The 24,940-nt window shown below is 34.5% G+C and overlaps 1 protein-coding gene across 2 annotated transcripts in view; it reads left to right on the top strand.

Annotated features, from left to right (window-relative positions):
* Positions 1–24,940, top strand: part of LOC122626867 (nesprin-1) — a 47,211-nt gene that overhangs the window by 9,217 nt on the left and 13,054 nt on the right. For both annotated transcript variants that reach the window (XM_043807324.1, XM_043807325.1), the window contains exons 10-29: positions 13–553; positions 794–2,483; positions 2,560–2,668; positions 2,744–2,758; positions 2,868–3,912; positions 4,031–9,574; positions 9,663–9,951; positions 10,031–10,550; positions 10,634–11,085; positions 11,159–11,354; positions 11,508–11,582; positions 12,090–12,242; positions 12,325–14,572; positions 14,653–19,664; positions 20,018–20,668; positions 20,803–21,404; positions 21,491–22,133; positions 22,249–22,587; positions 23,094–23,399; positions 23,520–23,671. In XM_043807324.1, coding sequence (XP_043663259.1) covers positions 13–553; positions 794–2,483; positions 2,560–2,668; positions 2,744–2,758; positions 2,868–3,912; positions 4,031–9,574; positions 9,663–9,951; positions 10,031–10,550; positions 10,634–11,085; positions 11,159–11,354; positions 11,508–11,582; positions 12,090–12,242; positions 12,325–14,572; positions 14,653–19,664; positions 20,018–20,668; positions 20,803–21,404; positions 21,491–22,133; positions 22,249–22,587; positions 23,094–23,399; positions 23,520–23,671 — 20,582 coding nt within the window. The remainder of the gene's footprint in view (positions 1–12; positions 554–793; positions 2,484–2,559; positions 2,669–2,743; positions 2,759–2,867; positions 3,913–4,030; positions 9,575–9,662; positions 9,952–10,030; positions 10,551–10,633; positions 11,086–11,158; positions 11,355–11,507; positions 11,583–12,089; positions 12,243–12,324; positions 14,573–14,652; positions 19,665–20,017; positions 20,669–20,802; positions 21,405–21,490; positions 22,134–22,248; positions 22,588–23,093; positions 23,400–23,519; positions 23,672–24,940) is intronic.

Below are 24,940 nucleotides of genomic sequence, written 5' to 3'. Positions count from 1 at the left end.
TAATTTTCACAGATGTTACATTGGGTCTGGTTATTAGATTCTACATTACCCGGTGATTTAGGTCTAACGGGTAGATGGCTTGCTCGTGCAGAATGTCTCTTGAATTCGGATGAGGATATACCCGAGGAAATGACCGAAGAAACAGCTAATATTATTTTGGAAAAATTAGAAGATCACAAAAAGTTTTTCTTAGATTTACCAACAATGACTGAAAAGTTCGAACAAGCAAAAAATTCGCCACTCGCGCAACAAGTTTTACGTGAGCAACTTGAAAATATGACAGCACGATTTAGTAGTTTACCATCAAAAGCAGCAAAGCGAAGGATCAAGCTAAAGTTCCTGGAACATAAATGTTGCCTTGTTGCTTTTCTCTATTTAGTAGAAACAAAATTAAAAGGCTGGAACATTAAATATGGTACCGAGGAAAAAGTTCATCAAATATTGGAACAATATAGAAATTTTGTTTCTAGAAATAGAATTTTCCAAGAGTTCCAAAAGGCTTATTTAGATATGCAACAGGTTGTCGATGAATATAAACGTGATGGTGATATAGGTAAGAAAGATACATATAAATAAAGATATTTTTAAATATTATTAACATTTTAACGTTACGTATAAATGATATTATTATTTTTACGTATAATATTATTAATATTAATATTTAATACTATTAATATTTATTACTATTAATATTTAATATTACGTAAATGATATTTAACTTTTTTTTTATATACATTTTAATGTTAAGTATAAATAATATCATTATTAACTATTTTTTATGTATATTATGTAGATAAAGAGGAATGTCTAGAAATAGATCGCTTTATGCGAGAAACCGGTGAAAAGTGGAAGAATGTATCTGTGGATTTAAGATGCGTACAAAGTATGCTTGAAGAAGTGGTTGCTTATTGGCGTCGATGGACTGTAGGATCAGACGAATTTGAAAATTGGTTACTTCGTGCAGAATCTGCCTTAAATTTGCCAGAAGAAGAAAAAATGGAATTCTTTCAAGATATTAGTATCTGGAAGGATAAACATCAACAACTTTCAGATACCGTTAGTTTTCTAATAGCTACTTCCGAAGATTTCGTTGCTCTTCGTCTAAAAGAACGTTATACCACTCTGACCAACAAATGGGAACACATTTTCCAAGAAGCCAAACAATATATGCACGCTGGTGATTTATTAAGAAATAGGAAGGATTATAGAATAGGAGTTGAAACTTTGCAGAATTGGTTGAGAAATGCAGAGTCTGCTCTTTCGACTACACAGTTGACCTCTACAGAACGTATTAAAGCCTACGGAGAGAAACTTCAAACGCTTCATAACGAAGTTGAAGGTATAGAAGATCTTTTTAAGAACATCAGCAGAAAATTCCAAACTCTCATACAAGAGCTATCTCGTGACGAGGTCGATAAAATGATGAATACACTTAAAAAAGAAAAAGAAGCTTTGGTAAGAGTTCGTGCTTTGATACCTATGCAATTGCATTTATATCATCAGCTTCTGGTACAACAAGAATCTTTGGAAGCTGGTAGGAAAGAAATATCTACATGGTTGGACGAAGCTGAGAGATTATTGAACAGTATCGATCTTTCGGGTGGTAGAGACGCGATCTTGGCTCAGTTGGAACGACACAAAACATTTTTCTTACGAACATTGTATTACAAATCAATGCTTGAATCCAAGAACAAGATATTTGCTAGTATAGTTAAATCTGTGGATAATAGTGTTGACACAGATGTCGATACAGGTGAAAATGGTTTAACTTTGAAAGAATTAAATGAACGATTTGCTAGAGTCTGTCAATTGGCACAAATGTGGGAACAACGTCTTCAAGAAGTAATAAGATGCTTGACGAAATTCAAGGAATGTGAACGACAAATTTCTGAGTGGTTATTATCTGCCGAAACACTTCTTAACGATGTTCACATTGACAATCGTTCGTCCGTCGAATATCATAAGAATTTCTTCAGTAAGGTAAATGAAAGATGGATTCAAGATTTGATAAATACTGCTCAAGATCTCAGAAATGTTTTACCAGTTGAACAACAGGCCCCCATTACTGAGACCGTAGAAAATTTACAAAAACGTTGGAAAGAAGTACTTACTTTTGCACCGCTTCATCTTATGAAACTAGAATTTCGATTGGACGAAGCAACGTTGCTTCAATATCTTAAAGAAATTGAGATGGAGATTAATTCGGAACAGCAAGCTCTGATTCAAAATAATGATATCGATAGTATACTTCAACGAAATAAAGAGTTTTTTGTTAATCGTGGTGTTATTCACAACGTTGAGAGATGTTTGCAGACATTAAAAAAGATTAGCAACACCTTCAGCCAACTAAAACCAAATGATAATAGTTTAAATCAAGAGATTGCAAGAACCGAACATTTGTGGACTGAGACTACTAAGAAAATCGATCATCTTAAAGAACAGCTTTATCAGATTCCTCAACAGTGGGCTGCCTACAGAAAAAAGTAAATCGATCAATTGATTTCTATATTAATTAAATCTTTGTATATCGTTTTATGCTTTATCACATCTTTCTTCCAGATTCGACGAGATGGTGAATTGGATGGACCATGTTGATAGTATTTTGAAAACTATTTTACACGAAGTGAATACTCTGGAAGAATTTGAAAAAGAGAAAGCTGTGTTTCAGGTATTTATAGCATTTTGCTTATTTAATATTTTAATAATAACATATGATCGATATTTGTTCTTGCTGTACGGATAGATCGAAATTATGACGGTAATTAAACTTCAATTCTTATTCTACACATGCATGAGACAAATATTATTAAAATGTTAGAAGTAATTCTACCTAAAAAAAAAAAATACATATTTTCTTACTGTTTTAGAAAATATGTAAAGAGGCTGATAATCAACGCGAGGAGATGAAATGGTTAGTTCAGACACTGGATGCACTTATTTCCAATCGTTTAGATCACGAAGCAATTTCAGAGCAGAAGAAATTGGAACAGCTCATCAGCCGATATAAGAATTTGATACCAACGATAGAAATTACAATGACAAAAACAGATATCTATTCTAAAAGCTATACATACAGGAAAGAAGTTCGAGAAGTGTGTACTCTTCTGCGGAAAGTACGAGAACAATCAAAGGAAGAGGTTCCACTTGCACATCCTGAAAGTCTTCCATCTGCTGTAGCTCATCAAGAAACACGTCTTCAACAATTAGAGCAACAAAGAGCCAACATCGTTAGCATGTTGCAACGTGGAAAAGATCTTTTGAAAGATCAACACGCACCTACCTTCATATCTTCCGAAGTCCAACAATTAGAAGTTAACTGGAATGATACATATGGACAGAGCATAGAAACTCTGAAATCTTTAAAGAATACACAGAAATTGTGGACTGCTTATGAAGAACAAAAAACAGAAGTTCTAAAACTTATGAAGCAAGCTGAAGAAGAATTAAATAGAGTTAAATCAAGCGTTTACAGCGACGCTGCACAAATGTCTGCGGATTTGCAGAATAAGCAAGAATTTAGTTCGACTTTAGAAAAATCTGCTAAAGAAATGATGACTAAATTGCGCGACATTCAGTCTAATTTATCGGACGTAACACCGATGGAGAAAAAAGAATTTGTCGAAAAAGAAATTATAGAGACAGAAAAGAAAGTGGAAACTACGTTGAAAGTTCTACACAAGACGGTTGTGCATCTTCAGGAATATAATTCTAAATGGACCAAATTCCAATCCAAATTCGGAGAGTTGCAAAATTGGACTCAACAACGAATTCCGCAATCTTTAGCGGAAATTGAGAATTATACTATTTCTCCTGAGGAACGGCTACATAAAACTGAAAACTTACAGAAGGAAATTCATGAAAAGATCAAAGTTCTGAAAATTCTCAAAGAGGAATCACAAACACTCAAAACAGGTAACGTTTACTTCATTATAATTGTATATATATTTAATTCTAACACGCACATTTTTAACTTTTATTTAAAACTTAAATAAATTATAACAAGTAATACGAAACAATTATTGGTTAACAGATGAGACTGATAACGGGGAATCCAAACGTTTGGATAAGGAACTCGAAAGCCTTCAAAAAGTGGTAACATCGCTTCAAGAAAATAATGAAATACAACGGCAAATAGCTGTACAAAATCTTGCTACATGGAAAGAATATGAATTAGGAATTCAAAAAATAAAACCTTGGATCGAGGAGGCAGAATCCAAAATATCATCGATGGGAAGTAAACCCACAACTTTAGAACAAGCTATCAAAATGTTAGACATTGCGAGAACTTTCGAAAGTGAATGTCAACAACAACTTCCTCAAGTTCAAAACCTTTCGTTAGTTAGTCAACAAATTACAGGGAGAACTGCTGCTCCTGACGAAGTTGATGCTGTTTATAGAAGATGGAACGTAGTTCACGATATGGCTGTACAAATAACGACAAAATTGGATAAATTAGTTTCTTGTTGGAATAATTTTGAGAGTGACGCTAAGGAATTTACTGAATGGTTGCAAAAAAGTGAAAAAGCTTCTCTTGTTGTACCCAATATTCAAACACCAGAAGTCAGTAAACTTGAGCAAGAATTGGCTAATCTGAAAAGCTTTAGTAAATCTATATCCGACCATCAAGCTCAATTGATATCTTTGACTCAAGTATCTGATCATATTAGTCATGGTTTGTCTTTGGAAGGTGCCACTAATTTAAAAAATCGTGTATCAGATTTGAAGTCGCGTGTCAGTAAACTCGCTGAAACAGTACGACATCAAATCAATCTCGTTTCTGATTCTTTACTAGCAAGACAAGAATTCCAAATGAAAATAGCAGATTTTGAGAATTGGATGGCAACATTAAAATCAAACATTGCTGATATTAATGAAGTAAACATCGATAATATTGATACTACATTGCAAGCTATTCACGCTTATCTTCAAGAACATTCGGAGAAGCAGCCAAGTTTCACAGCTATTTACGACGAAGTTAAACGTCTCTCTACACTAGGATCGAAACAAGAAGCCGCAGCTTTAGATGAGATATACGTTTCCTTAGCAGATAAGTACAAAGAACTAGAAGATGAATTGCATCAGAAGAAAAAGATATTAGAGAAATGGATAGAACTGATGAGCTGGTATAATGAAACTACAGCTCAATTAGAATACTATAAATACGAGGCTGAAGCTCGTAAACCAAGCGTCAATGATTTAAACAGACTTTCTTTAGAACTACAAGATGTACACTCTAAACTGAATACATGGAAGGATCAAGTAGGTGCTATAGACAGCTCTTTGAAAGTGCGTATTCGCGATAAACAAGAGAATCCTCTTACAGCTTCCGCTTTGGTTAGCGATTTGGAAGCTAAAGCAGTCGTTTTAGAAACGGAATTATCAACTAAACGTGAAAAATTGGAAACTCTTGGTGCCAGATGGGATAATTTCAAAAAATTACAAGACAAAATTACAGAAGATATCTTGAAAACTCAAAGTAGTTTACAAGAAATTATTGACAATGTTGATTCTTGCGAACAGTTAGCGCCAGCGGTGGATAAAATTGAACAATTGATAGAAATACATCAAGGGAAAGAATCTGACAAACAATTGCTTCACCGCGAAGCTGACAATCTCATGCAGGAAGATCAAAGAGCCATGACTAACATTCAAGTTGTTCTGTCTTACGTTGATGCCAATTGGGAAAAGGTCAGCGTACTTCTTCAAGAACAAAAGAAGAAGTATGCTGAAATGGACAATGATTGGAAACAATATCAGGAGGCAGAAGAAAGGCTGCAGAAATTCATGAACGAATCTACTTTATTATGTCAAAGCGTGAAAGAAGTTCCTGATGACATAACGCAAGCAACAGTAGCTTTGGATAAATATAAAAGAGCATCGGAGATTTTAAAGAAAGGAAAACAATTTTTGGATAAAATGGAATGTAAGGCTCAACAGATTATGAAAGATGCTTCGCTTTTACCCAATTTTAAATCCGATTTAGTAACTTCGAATCTTAACGAAAATCGCAAGAAATATCAAGAAACTTATAGTAACATTATCGACAAACTTCAACTTTATGAAACACAACTTATTATTTGGAAACAAATAGAAGAAGCAAAATATGAATTAACACGATGGCTTACCGACACGAATGAAGCTCTTACGTCTGCTCGTGAATGTTTACTCGATTCCGAGAGTTGTCAAATGCGATTAATAAGATATAGCGAGGAATTGCCAGCTCATTTACAATTTAAACAGGGAATTATCACGAAAATTGAGCAATTAAAGAAATTGAATAAAAATACTGATATACCAACATTAGATGCTTTAAGAAATTTGTTGGATGAACAATTTAACATCGTTAAAGAGGCAGCAGAGAAATTAAAATCATTGACGATGACTTTGAATGAAAAAGAGAGAGATATTAGAAACGAGATCGAAAAATGCAGCGATTTGATATCTAAAATTCGCGAAGAGATTATTAAATGCGACGATTTAACGGGAGAGAATACGAAAATACTTGGTAGAATCAACAAGTGTCAAGAATTGAAAGCTAAGCTCAACGAATGCGATTATACTTTGTCAAAAATCGAAGAAAATCTTACAATAACGACATCGGAATATCCAACGATATCTAAGTCTTCTTTACACAAGGAGCTTCAAGCTTTAATATTACGAAAGGACGGTGTTAGTAGTCATGCTGATAAAGTAAATGCAACATTAGTAGCATTTTTAACGAAGTTATATCACGAGAAATTTGGAGCTCTTCAACGAATGGTAGCAATTCACAAGGAAAAGGTAGCTTGGTGCGAACCAGAACAAAGTAGCGATCGTTATAATCTCGAAGTGAAGATGGCTTCTCTCAACGACGTCGAAATTGGTATTGCTGATTGCGAAGCAAGAAAAGACGATACTGATAATTCATTGAAACTTCTGGAAACTGTTGAAAGTCCTGAAATCACGAACGTTCTAAGAATCGAGCGTGACAAGGTTGCGCTAGAATTAGAATCTCTAAAAGCAAGTTATAAAAACATCAAATCTGTTTTGGAGCACAACGTTTCTCTATGGCAACGTTATGAAAATCTATCTGAAAGTGTAGTCTCCTGGTTAAAGGAGAATGAAAACAGAATAAGGGCAGAAGCTTCTATATTACTTAATATAAATGAGATAGAAAATAAAATTAAAGAAATCAAGCAATTACAAACTTCTGTGAAAGATTATCACACTGTTTTGCAAGATGTTATTGATCTTGGTGAGGATATTAACAAAGTTAGCCCTGAATCTCGCGTTAAACAATACGTAGGACATCTTGATAGCCGATACCAATCTATACTCAAATTTTTGTCACAATATTTGGACAGATTACATGAGCTGAAGGAAGGTAGAGATCAGTATACAGCAAGTGTTACAGAATTACAATCTTGGATAGAGAATGCTGAACGTAAATTGAAAACTTTCGATGAGATTAGTGGTCCTAAACCTATGACGTTTTATCAGTCACGATTAAAGGAATTAAAGGCTTTTGCAGAAGAAAGAGAAGCTGGTCAAGCCATTATGAATCATACAGCAGAATTAGGTGAAACTCTTTTCGCAAGAATCACTCCTGATTGCAGAGAGTTTATTAGAACCGAACTCAGAAATTTACGTAATCGCGTAGATGCTTTGACAGATCATGCCAATGTTATCTATAAACGAATTGAAAGTGATATGATGCACCGATCATCCTTCGAAGATAAATATTCGCAAGTGAAGCAATGGGTGATCGATGCAGAATCTAAATTAGACGATAAACAGATGCTCTTACCGAATCTTCAAGAAAAGAAGCTCGCACTTCAATCATATAAAGCTATAGCGCAAGATGTTAATGTTCATAAAAATATTTTACAACAACTTCAAGATCGACTTGGCAAAACTCCAGACGACGAAGCTAGCGAAATGCTGAGCAGTGTCGTTACAGCTTATGAGAAGCTTTCAAGGAACGTAGAAGATCGAATTAGAATCGCTGATAAATATGTTTCGAATCATGAATCTTATCTACAAACCTTTGAGAAGACACGCGATTGGATTAACGCGATAATTAACGAAACTGCACCTCTTATCGAGGACCTTCCCGTTGAACGAGACGTTGCTAAATCCAAAACAACTTTGATTAATAATGTATTACAACAAAAAGCTGAAGGTGATCGTATATTGTCCGATTGTAATCAACAATTGAATATTATTCTCGAACAGACTTCGATTCCTGGCCATGCTGCTTTGATCAAAGGTTTCGAAGAACAGAAAAAGAATTGGGAAGATTTCCTAGCACGTTGCGTAGCGAGCGCTGACAAATTAAATCATCTTTTCAATCAATGGTCTGAATTTGAAAAAGTCGTTGAAGATCTAGAAGCATGGACGAAACAAATGGATAGTCAATTGAAAGATCAAAGTTTAAAAAGTACGGAAGAAGCTAAACGTTTGCATTTGCAGAAGTTGAAGAATTTAGAAGAATGTATAGCACAGAAGGGTTCAGAGTTTAGTTCTGCCATAGAGAAAAGTCAAGGTATCGAAGGAAGTTCAGATTTATCCACAAGAATATCTCGACAGGCTACGAAATATCAATCTCTTAAAAATCAGGTGAAAGAATCAGTATCGCGCTACGAACAATTTGTAAAGGAACATAGTACGTTCAATGAAAGATATAACGAATTGATGAAATGGATTTCTGGAGTTCAAGCAGAATTAAAGAAACACAGTGAAATCGTTGGTAATCTTTCATTGTTGCAAAATAGACAAAAGGCAATTCGAGATCTTAGCGATACCCGAACTAAAGAAAATGCTCGTTTTGAATCTGTTATTGATCTTGGAGAAAAACTTTATTCACATACATCACCCGATGGTCGAGAAATTGTAAGACAACAGTTAAGAGATTTGAGAACGTTATGGAATACATTTTCCGAAGATCTACAATCTGCTACACAAAAGTTGGATCAATGTTTGATGCATTTTGCCGAGTTCACGTTATCTCAGGAACAATTAACAGCTTGGCTTCGAGATGTTGAGAGCGCTATGGAACAACACACGGAATTAAAATCTTCCTTAGAAGAAAAGAGAGCTCAGCTTCAAAATCATAAAATAATGCATCAGGAAATAATGTCGCATCAAACTTTGGTCGAGTCTGCTTGTGACAAAGCGCAACAACTTATCGATCAAACCAAGGATACGTCTTTAAATATTTATTTGCAAACAATCAAGCAACTCTTTCACGATATCGTTGCTAAATCTCAACATCTCTTAGAGAATTTAGAGGATTGCGCTGAGAAACATCATTGCTTTAATCTGCAATGTAAATATTTCTCAGATTGGCTTAGTGGTGAAAGAGAAAAACTGGCTGAATGCAACGATATTACTGGTGAAAAAAGTGAAATTACTCGTCGTCTAACTACACTTTCGTTGTTGAGAGATAATCAAATACAAGGTGCGGAACATTTTGGAAAATTGAAGCAACTTAGTTCAGCTATGATGAAGAGTACAGCAGTGAAAGGACAAGAGCTTATTAATAAAGAGGTATCCAGTCTCGAAAAGAGTCTTTCTCAATATCTGACTGAAATTGGTAAGTATTCTTTCTATCATAAATCAATCTATCAAAATCAAGTATTATTCTAATAAGATCATTGCTTATGTCATGACTTATTTTACAGAATCTGTCGAAGAAAAGCAAAAAGTTGCTTTAAGAAAATGGCAGGATTTCGAAGATCAGTTGGAAGCTCATGCACGATGGTTTTCTTCAATGGAGGCTACCTTCAGAGATCAACAACTTCAACCAACTTTGAGTGACAAAGAAGCTCGACTTCAAGCTTTCAAAGAGAAACGAGACATAATTTTAAAACAAGAACAAGAGATCGATGCATTCGTTGATATATCTCATAATTTATTGCATTCCAGTGGTCTCGAACGTATTAAAATCTTAATCTCTCAGATTAGCTACAGGTAATAGAAAACACGATACCTTTAAAAATATATTATACTTATATGTTTATACTCTTTAATAAGCAAAAATTTATTTCAGATATCAATTACTTCATACATTTAGTAAAGAAGTAATCAATCGTTGTCAAAGTATCGTCGATGATCATCAGACTTACCAAGATAAATTGAAATCTATCGATGCATGGCTTACGCCATTAGAACAAAGTTTGGCTACTTTGAAGAGAGAAGATATAGGTGGAAATCTTGAAGCGAAAGCTTTATGCTTACAAACGTTATTAGCGGAAAAAGAACAAGCCGAACATCGTTTATCGGGATTAGCAGCAGCTGGAGAAAGAATCTTACCAGATACATCAGCTCAAGGTCGAGAAATTATTCGACATGAAATAAGATGTGTACGAGAACGATGGGATAGTCTTGCAGAAGGTATTGTTGAACAACAAAAGAAGCAAGATGCTCAATCTTTACAATGGTCTACCTATCAAGAAACTTTGCAACAAACGCTGCTTTGGTTGAATGCTATGGAAAGAGCTATAAAACAAGATCCACCAGTAATGTGGCCCTCTTTACAAGAGATTAGATCGAAGTTATTAAAGAACAAAGTAAGTATTCGCGTATTAATGAAATTCTAATAAGAAGCGAAAAGGTTTAGTTAATGAAATCAATATGTTTGATGAAATTTTAGACATTACATCAAGAAATTCTTGCTCATAAACGTATTATAGAAGGAATTTCCGAAAAAGCCAATGCTTTGATTCAAGTTGCACAAGCACCTTCAGATATTCAAGATAAAGTAACTTCGGTTTCCGACAGATACGAGAAATTAGTAGATAGATCGCAAAAAGCGATTGCCAGTTTAGAGGAGTTCCTTGATATATTCCAACAATTTCAAGATCTTCAACGTGCATATCAGGATTATCAGAAACAACAGTGGGAACAATTAACCAGTTACAGCGACTATACAGCTAATAAAACTACTCTCCAAAATAGATTGGCCAAGGTTCTCGAAATACAGGATAAGCAGAATGAAGGTGAATTGAAATTAAACGTTTTGGCCGAGCATGTCTCACAAAGTGCGAGCAGTTTATCCCCAAAAGTATATTATGAATGCATGAAAAGAGACGTTGCAAACTTAAGGTAATTAAACTAAATAAACATGAATAAACATTCGTTAAGAAACGTTAATAATCCTTTCTATTTCATTCGTTAGATTTGAGAGTAAGAACTTTGCGAATGCAGTTAGCGATGTGATTCGTTGCATAGAAGAAAGAATACAACAATGGAGCGAATATGAAAATTTATTGGAACAACTCATTATTTGGTTGGCCGATGCAGAAACATCATTGAAGAATTATTCACTGAAGAACACGATTGAAGAAAAACAGGAGCAATTGGAAAAATATCAAGTAAGCTATCGTTAGAAAATGTATCCTAACTTGCTGCATTAATTAAAATTTAGATTAATACACATAAAAGAGGAATCGCGTCAACATTCGTAATTGGACAAATTTCTTTTTATTTTGTTTAATTCAAAATTTGTATGTAATGGAATTTCTTAGGAACTACAAAAGGTTGCAGAATCACGGAATACCGATGTAACTGAATTGGTGGCGCTTGGTGACCACCTGGAACAAGTAAGAGTGAATTCTCTACAAGCAATGCCTTGCAGGCTGCAAAATGTGAATGGTGCAGGCTTCTAAAAAAAATCGTTTTTTATCACTCTTTCTTGCTATCTTTTCCTATTACAGTAAATAATAATTAAAAAAAAAAGAAAAATCAACGAATAGCTATTTAAAAATATACTTCTTTATGTATATAAAATACATGTGTATTTATATATATTTTTTTAATTGTCATAATGCTCGAACTAATTCATAATGCATAGTTTGCTCTATTAAATATTGTCCGATATTCGAAGTAATGCTTCCTTGATACTGTTTAGTATAATATGGTAAAAATATAACTAACCGCTCGTACATATGATGATGTCTCATTTATATAACACATCAACGTTGGTATCAATCGATATTAATTATTCTACTTTTGTAAATATATTTAAGATATGATCATTTCGTTAACTATGACTAATTCTTCTGCAAGAAATTAATTAATTTAAATATTTAAATATTTGTTTGCTACAGTCGTTAATTGCGAATCTCAGACAAAATGAGGCAGACTTCGATAAAATGAGATATGATTCTTCGGACTTGATCCAGATTAGTGGCGAGACTAGATTTTCTTCTAGCGTTCAACAGATCACTTCTCGATTTCAATCAATACAAGCAACTGCTAAGGTAAACTTTCCAACAAATTTTTTAAACATACATTTAACTTTTCAATAATGAAATCAAATTAACACAATTTTGTCGAATATAGGAACTCGTGAAGAAATGCGAACAAGCTACTGCAGATCATGCTGCATATTTAGAACGTTATAAACAATGTTCTGAGTGGCTAGCTACTGCAAGGGGCCGCTATCAATCAGTCGCAGATAATTTGTGTGGCACGCGTCAAGAATTAATCTCAAAAGCTGATATTTTAAAAGAACTTTTAGGACGGCAATCGTCAGCAATCTCTTTACTGAACAGTACTATTGAAACTGGTGAACGTTTATATCCTACGACTGGCGTAGAAGGTAGAGAGATCATTCGTCAACAGTTGTCGGACCTTCAACAAGTTTTAGAAGGATTGTACGATGATATTGCTTCAACGGAACGTGACTTACAAGCTAGAATCGCAAAATGGTCAGGTTTCGACGAGTGTAGTGAAGCTTTTGAAAATTGGTTAAAAGATGCGGAATCTCAGCTGAAAGAAGATATTGAATTAAAAACTACCTTGGATGAAAAACGAGGACAGTTGCAAGTTTATCGTACTTTCTTGCACGATGTTCAAGTGCATCAGCAGGATTTGCTGGACCTTTCGGATAAAGCAGATAATCTTCCAGAGCGTACAGACAAAATTGATTCCATAATAAACAAATTAAAACGTAGACATGCTGAAGTACTTAAACGTGCCGCAGCTTTTGTTGAAAGATATGAAGGAATCGTTAGCGATCATCAACAATATAGTAAGGCTGTATTAGATACACACGAATGGCTAGATGCAACTCATAACGCTGTTAATCTTTGGGGTGACACTGAATTAGAACGAGTATCTTTACATACGAATTTAGATCGTTTACAAAATCTTTTACATACGCTTCCAGAAGAGGAACCAAGGGTTCAACAAATTCGCATTCTTGGAGAAAAAGTGATACCTGGTACATTAGAAACGGGTCAAGTTAATATACGATCACAGATTGATTCGTCTCAACAAGAATGGGAAGGTTTAATATCTGCCGTTAAATCGACTATCGAAGCATTGGAAAATAAACTGCAACAATGGAACGAATTTGAGAATTTAAAAGAACGATGTCTAGTTTGGATCAAGGATACAGATACAAAACTTCATGCTGTAGATCTGAAATCGACTTTAGCAGAAAAGAAAGATCAATTGGAGAAATTACGTTCGCTTCAAGGAGAAGTACGTGCCAAAGAACTCGAAATTGATGCGGTTACAGAAAGAGCACAGCAATTACATAAAAATGTATCTTCGCGAACATCACACATATCAGAATTGAGTATTAAATATCAACAAATATCAAGCAAGGTTAAAGATTTAAACAATCGATGGCATCAGTTTGTTGCTGTACATCAAGAATTTGATAATCAATTGTCCGAGTGTAGCAGATGGTTGAACGATATAAAGAACAAATTAGCTTATTGTTCGGACTTAAGTGCATCTTCGCAAAAAGATTTAGAAAATAAAATGGAAACTATGCAAGATATATTGTTGTATAAAGAAGATGGATTTGCTAAAGTTCAAAATATCGTCGAATTAGCTCAAGCTGTATTGGCAAATACAGCACCAAGTGGACATCAAGCGATAAATGAAGCATTGGCGCATCTTCAAGAACAATGGAGCGCTGTAGCATCGAAAATGCTTGAGACGAAAACGAATTTGGATGATTCCATCAACAAGTGGGCTGGTTTACTCGAACAAATTCAATCGATTAATAAAACTAACGAATATATGCAAACATCGTTAGAAGAAATGTCTCAATTCCAAGCAACAATGACAGAAAAGAGAAGTCAATTGGAACGTATAAAAGCTTTAGAAGAGAAAATTAGATGCGAGAACATAGAAGTTGAGAGTTTGAAAGCTGAAGTTGCTGAAATGATTGCGAGTGGACAACAGGGCTTAGCTGCTTCTCATGCACAAGATATATTGAGTCGATTTGACATGCTCTTTGAAAAAATCAAATCGTTATTGGCAGAACGAGAAGAACAATACAAGGATCATCGACTTTATAAAGAAGCTCACGACAATTTGATTAGTTGGCTCAATCGAGCGCGTGAGAAGATACCAGCGATGAAACAGAGATCACTAAGTGATAAATTAGCTATAGAAAATGCTGTAGCACCTTTGGAAAGTCTCTTAAATAAGAAAGCTCAAGGTGAACTCTTGGTAGAACATTTACAACATACTGGAAAAGTAGTGTGTGTTAGTACCAATGTTCAAGGTCAAGAAGTTATTAAAAACGAAATCCGTGCTCTCACTGAAAGCTTCGAGGGATTATTTAAAGGTAAGATTTTATTTTTCTCATTTTCTTATATAATACATTTGTTAGATATTGTAACAATTAAAATATATTTATGTGTGCAGAAATCAAACAGCAAAAGGATCAACTAGAATCAACTATCAGTCAATGGCGCGATTACAAAGACGAATATGAAAGACTTAGCGATTGGTTGCAACAATTTGATATTCTTATCAAAGCGCAAAAAAATGCTTTGTTACCTAATGTTAAAGAGAAACAAAAGCAAGTTCAAGAAGTCAAGGAAATATTAAACAATTTGATGAAAGGTCAAGAACAAATCGACAAGTTTAACAAAACAGCTTCTGGTTTGCTTTCTTCTCATCTGGATACTTACGTTAATAATCAACTTCGTCATTTAAATTCACGGTATCAAGTGCAAGTAAATCTTGCTAAAGACGTGCTAAATAAAGTAGAGACCAATTTAGCTCAGCACGAAGAGTACGAAGCTTATCTCGGAAAGGCACGTGCTTGGATTGAAAACGCAAAGCAGATTATAAGACAAGGAACAGAAGCAGCATCGACCAGTAGTCGCAATGAATTGCAAAATAGATTAGACAAAATACAAGAATTGTTAAGGAAACGAGAAGAAGGACAGAATTTAGTTCACTTGACAATAAATTGTGGGGAAAAGGTAATGAGAAACACACGGTCTGATGGTCGAGAAGAAATTAGCTCGCAATTGAAAGATATACAAAATGATTGGGAACGTTTAGTTAAGAAAATATCAACGACAAAAGTACACTTAGAAACTAGTCTTCTACAATGGGCTGACTACAGTTCTTCTTACTCACAATTGCAGCAATGGATCAACGATCGTGAAGCGAAATTGCAACAAGTTTGGGAACAAAAAGTTTCCAAAGCTAAAAAAGGTTCAGCTGGTCTGAGTTCTTTAGCGATTGGCGAGAGAAAAGCAAATTTACGACAGACAAATAGTATCGTACAGGACATCGTAGCCTTCGAACCGATGATACAATCAGTAGCAACGAAAGCGGAAGATCTTCGACAAGCTACGCCAGCAACAGAGATATCTATTAAATATAAAACTTTAAGTAAGCATGCCCAAGAACTTTATGCAAAACAGAAAGAAACCGTTGAACAACATCAAGCATTTATTGATAGTGGTAACGAATTCTTACAATGGATACGTGTTGCAAAAGAAAGATTAGGCAAATGCTCGGAACCTACAGGTGACAAAGAATCTCTAGCCAGCAAAATTACTCAACTGAAGGTATTGCAGTGTGAACTTTCAGAAGGACAGAAAAAACTTGAGAAAGCTTTGGAACGTGGTAATGCTGCCTGTCAAATCGCTGATGCTGAGGATAAAGAAATCATCGAAGAAGAAGTAGCTTTGCTACAGGACGAATACGACAATTACGTAGATTCATTGGGTACTACGAAATCATTACTAGAAGAGGCTATAGTAAAATGGACTCAGTATGAAGAACAATTTTCTGAAGCTGCAGAATGGTTAACTCAAACTGAACAATTAGTACAATCTTTCAATAAGTTACAGGACAGTCTTGAAGAAAAGAAAAACGTACTTGAACAATTTCAAGTTCATTTGCAAACTTTATTTGATTGGCAAAAGGAACTCGATCGTTTGAATATGAAAGCACAAATGTTGGTCGAAACCTGTGCCGACACACGAATTTCAAATGCAGTTACTCAATTGACAACGAAATACAATGCTCTCTTATCGCTTGCCAAAGAAATTATGCGACGTTTGGAATTACATTATCAGGAACATCAACAACACAATACGTTGCATCAAGAGTGTGAAGATTGGATTGAACGTACTCGAAACAAATTAGGAGAATGTATGGAGATCCCTAGTACTTTGCAGGAAGTTAATAATAAATTGCACACGTGTAAAACCATACGGCAAACTTTAGAGCAAGGTCAAAATAAATTACGTTATGCTCTTGAATTAAAGGAAAAAGTTATAATGAACACTGAACAGAACGGTGCGGTAAAAATTCAAGAAGATACTGAAAATCTCAAAGCAGAATTCGATAAATTGTTAGCCGACGTTGAAATTGCTAGACAAAGACTATCGGCGCGAGCAAGTGTACTTGAAGAGTTGAACAAAATTCATAGATTGATCACAGATTGGATTGAAGAAGTTGAAGGAAAGGTTCAAGCCGAAGAAATTTATAGAAATGATCTCAGTGAAAAGCGAGCTCTTTTAGAAAAGTTTAAAACGATTTTAAGAGACATAATAGGTCATAGTGATTCCGTTAATCGACTTAAAACACGTCTTGCTGAAGATTCGACCATTCAGAGAAGTCCTTATGAAGCAACTATTACAAAGTATGAAACAGTTAAGCAATCTATTGCCGATAAAATAGGTAAATTGGAAAATCAAATAAAGGATCATGAGAAATTTCAGCAAGCATATAACGAAGCTGCTGATTGGGTACGTCAAACAAAACTCGAACTTCAACAACATAGCGATACTCATGGAGATAAAGGACAAGTACTGGAACGTGAAAACAAAGTCAGTCAAATTATTTCCTCGCTACCAAAGGGAGATAAGCTAATCTCGAAAGTAATTGAACTAAGGGATGCTGTAATCTCGACTACTGGTACAGAAGGTCAGGATTCCATCAAGCAAGACGTAAAACAATTGCAAAATGATTGGTCGTTACTACAATCTCAGTGCCATGATTCGCATGAAACTCTTAATAATTGTATATCGACGTGGTCTCAATTTACAGCTGCGTTGGATAACATGAAAGCATGGATTGATTGTTTCCAAAAGAAAGTAATCGATGAACAATCGAAAGAAAATAAAGCGCAATCGGATTTAGCACGATGCAAACAATTAGTCGATGAAGCTATTAAACAAAAACCTATTCTCGAAGATCTAAATGACAAGTGCGAAGCTTTATTGGAAATGAGTACTTGGAGCTTAGCTCGTGATAAAACGGTACAATTGCAATCGGCGTATACATCGTTACTCACCGATGCACAAAGTTTGGTTTCTAAAGTTGAAAAGAATCTATCGGATCATACCGAATTTTTGAAAGCTAAAAAAGAAATGGAAGATTGGTTATGCTCCGTACAGAAATCTGTGAAAGATTGTGTTGGAACTGGTGATGAAGCATGGGCTAAAGATAAACTAGGAATCCTTAAGGTTGCAGCATCACAAATCACGGAGGGTCAACAATTATTATCGACGTTACAAAATGCTTTCGTGAAGGCCATTAATACAGCATTACCAGAACAACAGGATCAATTAAGAACCGATATGGCTGATCTACGATCAAACTGGGAACAGTTGACTATGGATCTAAACACGAATCAAGCTCGAGTGAAATCAATCCTTAGCCGATGGGAGGATCATGCAGAAACATATAATAAATTTAAGAAATGGTTAGATGAAACTTACGAATCAACGGAAGATCTACCAAATACGAAAGGAGAGTTTGGTGAAATGAAAACTTTACTTGAACGGTATAAACACATACAAGAAACGGTTCATAGTAAAAAGACTGACCTGGATAATTTAATGGAAGAAGCTGGTGAATTATCAAACTGGGCACAAAATAACGTAACGTTAGAACGTTCGAAAGAACTTTTGACGAAGTGGCAAATTTTAGGTGATCGTGTCAACAAGAGAAAGAAATCGATAGAAGATGAAATGAAAGAATACAATGCATATCATGCGGCATTACAGGACACAGAAAAATGGCTGTTGCAAATATCTTTCCAATTGATGGCGCATAATTCACTCTATATAACTAGTAAAGAACAAACAATGGCTCAGATGAAACAACACGAATCATTATTAATGGAAATACAAAAATATCAAACGGTACTTGATGATTTAAAAGCTAAAGGTCAAGGACAAATTAATCAATACGTAATAGTAAATAAAGAAATCAAGACTACCATAGAAACACAATTACAAAATGTTCAAGATAGTTACAATTCTTTGCTAAATACTGCTTTACAAATAAAAGGTAGATTAGCAGACTCTTTAACGAAATTCCAAGAGTATGAAAATACATTGGAAAGTATTGCAAAGAATCTAGATTCCTATCAACCTGAAATAGCTCGTGAATTAGAAGCTCCTGTAGATACTCTTGCCGAAGCAGAAGAAAGTCTGGAAAACGCACGAATTTTACATAATAAGTTACAAGCTGAGAAAACGCGTCTCGCATTGGCAGTCGAAGCTTGTGAAGCAGCAGCAGCTTGCATTTCTAGACCTGGCAGTCCTTTAGATGCACCACCGGTTCAAATTGCACCTAGAGAGGTTGAAATTCGAACGAGATTGGAAGATCTTATCGATCAAATGCAAACCCACTTGACAAATGTGACGAAAGTAGTAAGTGATCTCGAAGAACAAACTAGGCAGAAAAACGCATTATGTATGTGGATAAATCAACAGCGAGCACTTTGCGCAGAGTGGAAATCCAGACCAGCAAAATTACGTGCTGAGGCAGCACAAGCTGAATTACAAACAATGAACGAACTGTTAGTAAATGTTAATGAACGCCGTACTCGTGCTATAACAGAATTAGCATCACATCCGGAAATACAGGAAGTTGAAGATGGACTAAACAAATTAGAAGCAGAATTAACTGATGCCATTGCAGGTAAACAGGCATCACAAGATCTGATACAAAAGTATAGAAATCAAGTGCAAGATATCCAAACATGGTTTGATACCCTCTCAAAGAAAGCTGATGGTATTGAAAAGGGTTGTGGTTTTACGATCGGTCAAAAGATTTCAAATATAAAAGAAATCATCGGTGAATTTGAATCCCAAGGTGGAGACAGAATGGACGAAGTTAAAAAATTGGGAGATCAAGTTATGGATTCTGTTAGTAATTTAGACTCACAACAAATCGAGGAACAGATCAAGTTTGTAGAAAGACGATACACAGACATAAGTAAAAAATTGCAAAGAAAAACGCAAGTTCTAGATATGACAGCTCAAGGTATCGAAGCAACTCGTCAAGAAATCGAGGAAAACCGAAATTGGATTGAACAGAAAAAAGAACACGCTAGACTAACCGAGCCACTTGGATACGAGAGTAAACAAGCAGAAGAAAGATTGCTTGTTCTCAAGGTAATTAACAATAATTTTTATTAAATTAGTTTAGTTATTTGTAATACAATATAGTTAAGTTTAATTTTGACGATTTTTATATTGTTTCTTAATACATTCATTGCTGACAGTCACTAAGCTTTTCATTTATAATATTTATGTCTCCCATATCCGCGGCCGTTATCGATGAAGGAAAGGCAAATAAATATTACATATCATTATATATTTCTGTGCAATTCAATAGTATAATTTAATTCGATATCTTATTATATTTTTAATACAATCTAAGTAACGTGGTCAAAAATACACTTGACGGTGAATGTATTAAATATATCCTTAACATAAATCATATAAAATTAAACATGCCGTTCTAGGGTATATTAAAAGAAGCCGAAAACAAACAAATGATAGTGGACACACTTGAAAAACGTGTTGGAAATATGCAAAATGAATTAGAGACTAGTGAACAGCAGCAACTAGAAGATGATACGAAGGCTTTGCGTGGAGAACATATTGAATTACGCAATATTTTGCAAGAGGAAATTTCTATTGCAAGTGCCACCGTGGATGCATGTCGTAAATTTGAAACTGATCTTGCACGAGCTCGTACATGGATCAAAAATAAGAGCAATGAATTAAAGAAACTTAGCGGATACCTTCCACTTAAAGCCTCGAAAGTTGAGCAGGAAATTACACAGCACAGCAGTCTAGAATCTGAAATTGCATCTTTCAATGAAGGCAATTTGAATGATATTATAAAACAAGGACACAATATGTTGAAAGAATGTAATCCAGAAGACCGTGCTAAATTACAAGCTCTACTAGATGATCTGAACAAAGATTATGAAGAACTGAAGAAAGAAGGTAAAGAAAAGCAAGCATCCCTTAACGATCTTCTTCAAGGACGTAAATCATTCGAGAATGAAATGGACAAATGTCAGCGATGGATCAATGAAGCGGAAGTTGCTACTTCGTTAGAATTACGAACGTCTAGCGTTGATGTTCTTCGTGAACAACTTGCTAAGGTATTCGTCATTTTTTCTACATTAGCAACATTAGTTTTTTTTTTATGACATTGTGCATTTATTTCTTATTTATTCTTTTGTCTTAATTTATTTCATATGACAATTTATTAATTTGTTTTATTACCTTCTTTCAGTACGATCGATTAAAGAAAGAAGCCAAAGAATATGAAGATAATATAGAAAAAATAACTCAGCAAGGAAAATCTATTTTGCCTACTATCAGTGATGCAGATAAACAAGAACTGAGTGAACAATTAAAATGTATGAAGGAAGCTCACGATAGAGTAGCTAATGTAATAAATGAACGGGCTAATAATCTGCAGAAAAAAATTGACGAAGCCGAAGAAGCAGCAGCACGTGTTGCCGAAGCAGTACAATTTATGGCAGATATTCAAAAAGAACTTCAGGATTTGAATAAACCGATTGGTGCACGTATTGAAGACGTTGAAGGAATGTTAGTAGCTTATGAAAGAATATTAGATGATCTTAAAAGCAACAAATCAAAATTATCTGGTTTACAATCAGCTAATGTCGGTGATCTTCAAAGTATTCTTGCTCAACAAGATGATCTTATAAGAGCGCTAGAAGCGCAAATTGCAAAATTGAGACAGCTATTACTCCTTCGGCAACAATTTATAGCATTGGTTGGTGAAATTACTACTTTCATTGCTAAATATACTGAAATAATTCGAGATATTGAAAAATCTGGTCAAACAACAGAGGACAAAATCAAAAGGTATTTTTATATCGAATATTTATGAAATACAATTCTCCTTATTACAAATATATAAATAATATGTATAATAATATTCGTCTTAACAGGTATGATGATGCTATATTAAAAATACAAGAATGTGAAGCTACACTCGCAAGTGCTACAGACAAGGGACAACAAATAGCTGCAGAAGGTTCGGCCGTTGATAGAAATATTATAACAGAGCAATTGCAAACACTTAAACAACAACTCCAGGGTCTTAGAAGAGCCGTCGAAACGCAGAGGGAACAACACGAGCTAGCTGCTGCAGAACATAGAAGATTAGCCGAGGAATTGGCTGATATTTTAGATTGGATAGAGAGCAAGGAAAAAGAAGTTAAGTCGAGGCCACTTTTGGAAAGAGATCCGTTAAGCGTAGAAGAGGAGATAAATAAGCACAAAATTCTTTGTGATAGTATAAACGAATATTTAGACAAAATTCGAACTTTGAAAGACTCTGTACGACACGAGGAAGGCATGCCAGGATCTCTAAAAGAAATGCTGAGTGAAGCGATGTCTTTATTAACTTCATTGCCTAGAGAAATGCAGGAACGTGGAAATTATATTGAAAGCAACTTACAAATGCGGTTGAATTATGGCCAGCTAGCCGAAAAATTACATCATTGGGTTAAAGAAGCTAAGATTCGACTTGAAAGTGATAAAGATGGACTTGATTTTGAAAATATTCTTAGCGATTTGGAGGAACACAAAGTGAGTAATCGATGGAACGATATTGACTAATTCCTTTATTAAGATATAAATTTATTTTGATATATAAGGATATGTCAATGAACTTTCTAAAATGATCATTACTTTGTACTTTCAGATATACTTTAGTACCGAATCTTCCATTCGTGAACTGGTCTCTCAACAAATTCAACAAGCAGCAGATAAAATATGGCCATCCTTAAATAGTTCTGAACAAGAGGAACTAAGCGCTGAACAACAACAACATACTCAACTCTTGAAGAACACATTAAATACTGCTAGATCTCAACGAGCTCGTATGGAACAAGGGGCAGAGACTTGGAGAGACTACAGTCAAACCTTGGAACGTGTACGTGCTGTCATAGCTAGGACAAGATTCACGGATGAACCTGTCACAACGTTAGCCGGCTTGCAGTTTAATATTCAAAAGATTACACACGCATTAAATGATATTCAGGTAAATGAAATGATTTAACTCTTATGTTCGAAATTGTAGATGACATCACTTTTTATCCGTACTGTATTAAAACGTAAATGTAATTCTTAGAATCAAAGAGAGAAGTCGTTTTAATCTAAAAAGAGAATGTAGTACGAATCGTTGATTACATATAACGTATAGCAAAAATCTCGGTCAATGTCAAGCATTTATTATACTTAAAAAAGCAATACTGAATTATTTATCTTGACAAAAGTATTCGATAATGGCATATATAAAGAGAGTCTCGAGGTCATTAATGACGAATACTATCGAATGTGTCGGTGATGTTTGGGTAATTTCGTTGATAAACAAAATGGTGCAATGACATTTCACTCGGAAGTTTTCTCCGATGATGTCAAGTTTGCGAATGATGTCATCCACAAGGCAAACCGGTGGATCAGAGTTATTATTATTCAACCGCCAGTTAGTCGTGCTTGGCAACGCAAAGCACCGTGCCTGATATCGTTTCTTACTCTTTCTCTCAGAATCAACAGTTCGAGTTAGACTTGTTAAACGAACGTGGCCGAGAAGTCCTACATCTGGCAAATCCTAGAAATAAGAAGAAGATAGAAGATCAATTATCGGAGATAACTACCGAATGGAAAGAACTTGTTTCTGGTCTAGAAGGTCGTAGAGACGCTCTTGAAGCTCTTTCAAGACATTGGGAAGAATTGGAAACGCGTTACTCTCATGTCGAGACTCGACTAAACGCCATCGAGGAAAAGAGCAAACTCATCGATACAGTAGTTCGATCCAAGCAACATCTACAAGATATTAGTAAAGCTCTGAACGTAAGTATTATAATTCTATTTAGATAATATCAAAATTGACGATTAATTGGGATCCGAAAATTTCTCTATAAAAATTGAAACGTAATCTTGTTAATTAATATTATTTCATTCTCCAATCAGGAATCGATTACGGACGCTGATAAGCTTAGACCTGCAACGGAGGAGATACAAACATTAGCGGGACCAGTACTTGTATATCTCGCAGCCTTTACACAGGCGCCGGCATGCGCGCTCGAGGAGCGCATCAAAAATCTTCAAAAATCCGTCGAATCGTGAGTCAGAATGACATTTCTTTTCTTTTATCTAATTTTTTATTCTTCTTTTTTTTTGCTACGCTCCATACATGGACTCGTTCGATTCCAAATCATTAAATTATTTAAACGTTAAATTTCATAGTTTATTATTTGATACTATACTCATATCACGCTCGATATTAATAATGCGTGCTTACACAGATAATCTCTATAAAAATCATTATCTACATCCAGATAGGTTGTGACTCTAACCAAGAAACGTTCGTGATATTTTACCGTGCTATACTATGTTTAAACGTGTTGTGATTCTTGTCGATATCTATATCTATAATTCTGGCAGCAGAACTTCAAAAGAAGTAAAATCATTGCCAATTTTAGCGGTATACGCATGAATTGCACAATTCGTAATAATCGTTCGAGCGAAAAATGATTAAGGTACGTTCGGTATAATTTCAATCAAGAAATAATATTATTTTATAATAATTATTTGTCATTCTATTGTTACAATTTATAGAAAATTTGAAAAATATTATCGCGAAATATGTCCAGGAGCAGTTTGGCATGTGCATGAAGAGTGTGTATTTAGCTTCAGCTTTTTTATTGTACAACTTTTTTACAGTCGTATATTTCGTTCCAGAAATGAGTTTAAATATTTCATTTATTTAATATAGGTGTATAAAAAAAAATAAAAACGCGCGTTACAATCGCTGCGATTATAAAAAATAATCCATTCAGTATTTACGTTTGACAAATTTACTTTCACGAAAAATTAAGAAGATGACCGTTATCTTCTATCTTACAACAACGCATTAAGCGAACATAATGAAAATATGTTTCCGAAAGCAAAATATACTATGTTTTTCGAAATAGTAAAATAAGTATGACAAATAATCATACAAAATCTCTTAGAAAAATAATTAATTTGTTTATCGGTCTTCAACACAATGTATTCACTATTGATCAACTAAACTCAAAATATATGTACCTTCGACAACAAGAGACATAAATACGTCATTGCTGTCCGATTTTTAAATTCCAATGCAAGATATATGAAGATGTACGACAATCATTATTCGTGATGATGCACTGATATAACATTTGTTAATTCTCTCGTGATATATTATTACATACTCTTTGAGTATATAAATCATCTTATATCTTATTTTTACATAGCAATATATCTATATCTATACCTATATCTATACCCTATATATATATATATATATATATATATATATATATATATATATATATATAGATAAATGTATAGTAGTCATCGATATATTC

This window comes from Vespula pensylvanica, chromosome 2 (genome assembly GCF_014466175.1).
Source record: "Vespula pensylvanica isolate Volc-1 chromosome 2, ASM1446617v1, whole genome shotgun sequence".
Lineage (NCBI taxonomy): Eukaryota > Metazoa > Arthropoda > Insecta > Hymenoptera > Vespidae > Vespula > Vespula pensylvanica.
The sequence above is the reverse complement of the archived record's forward strand: the minus strand, read 5'-3'. Positions and strand labels throughout refer to the sequence as shown.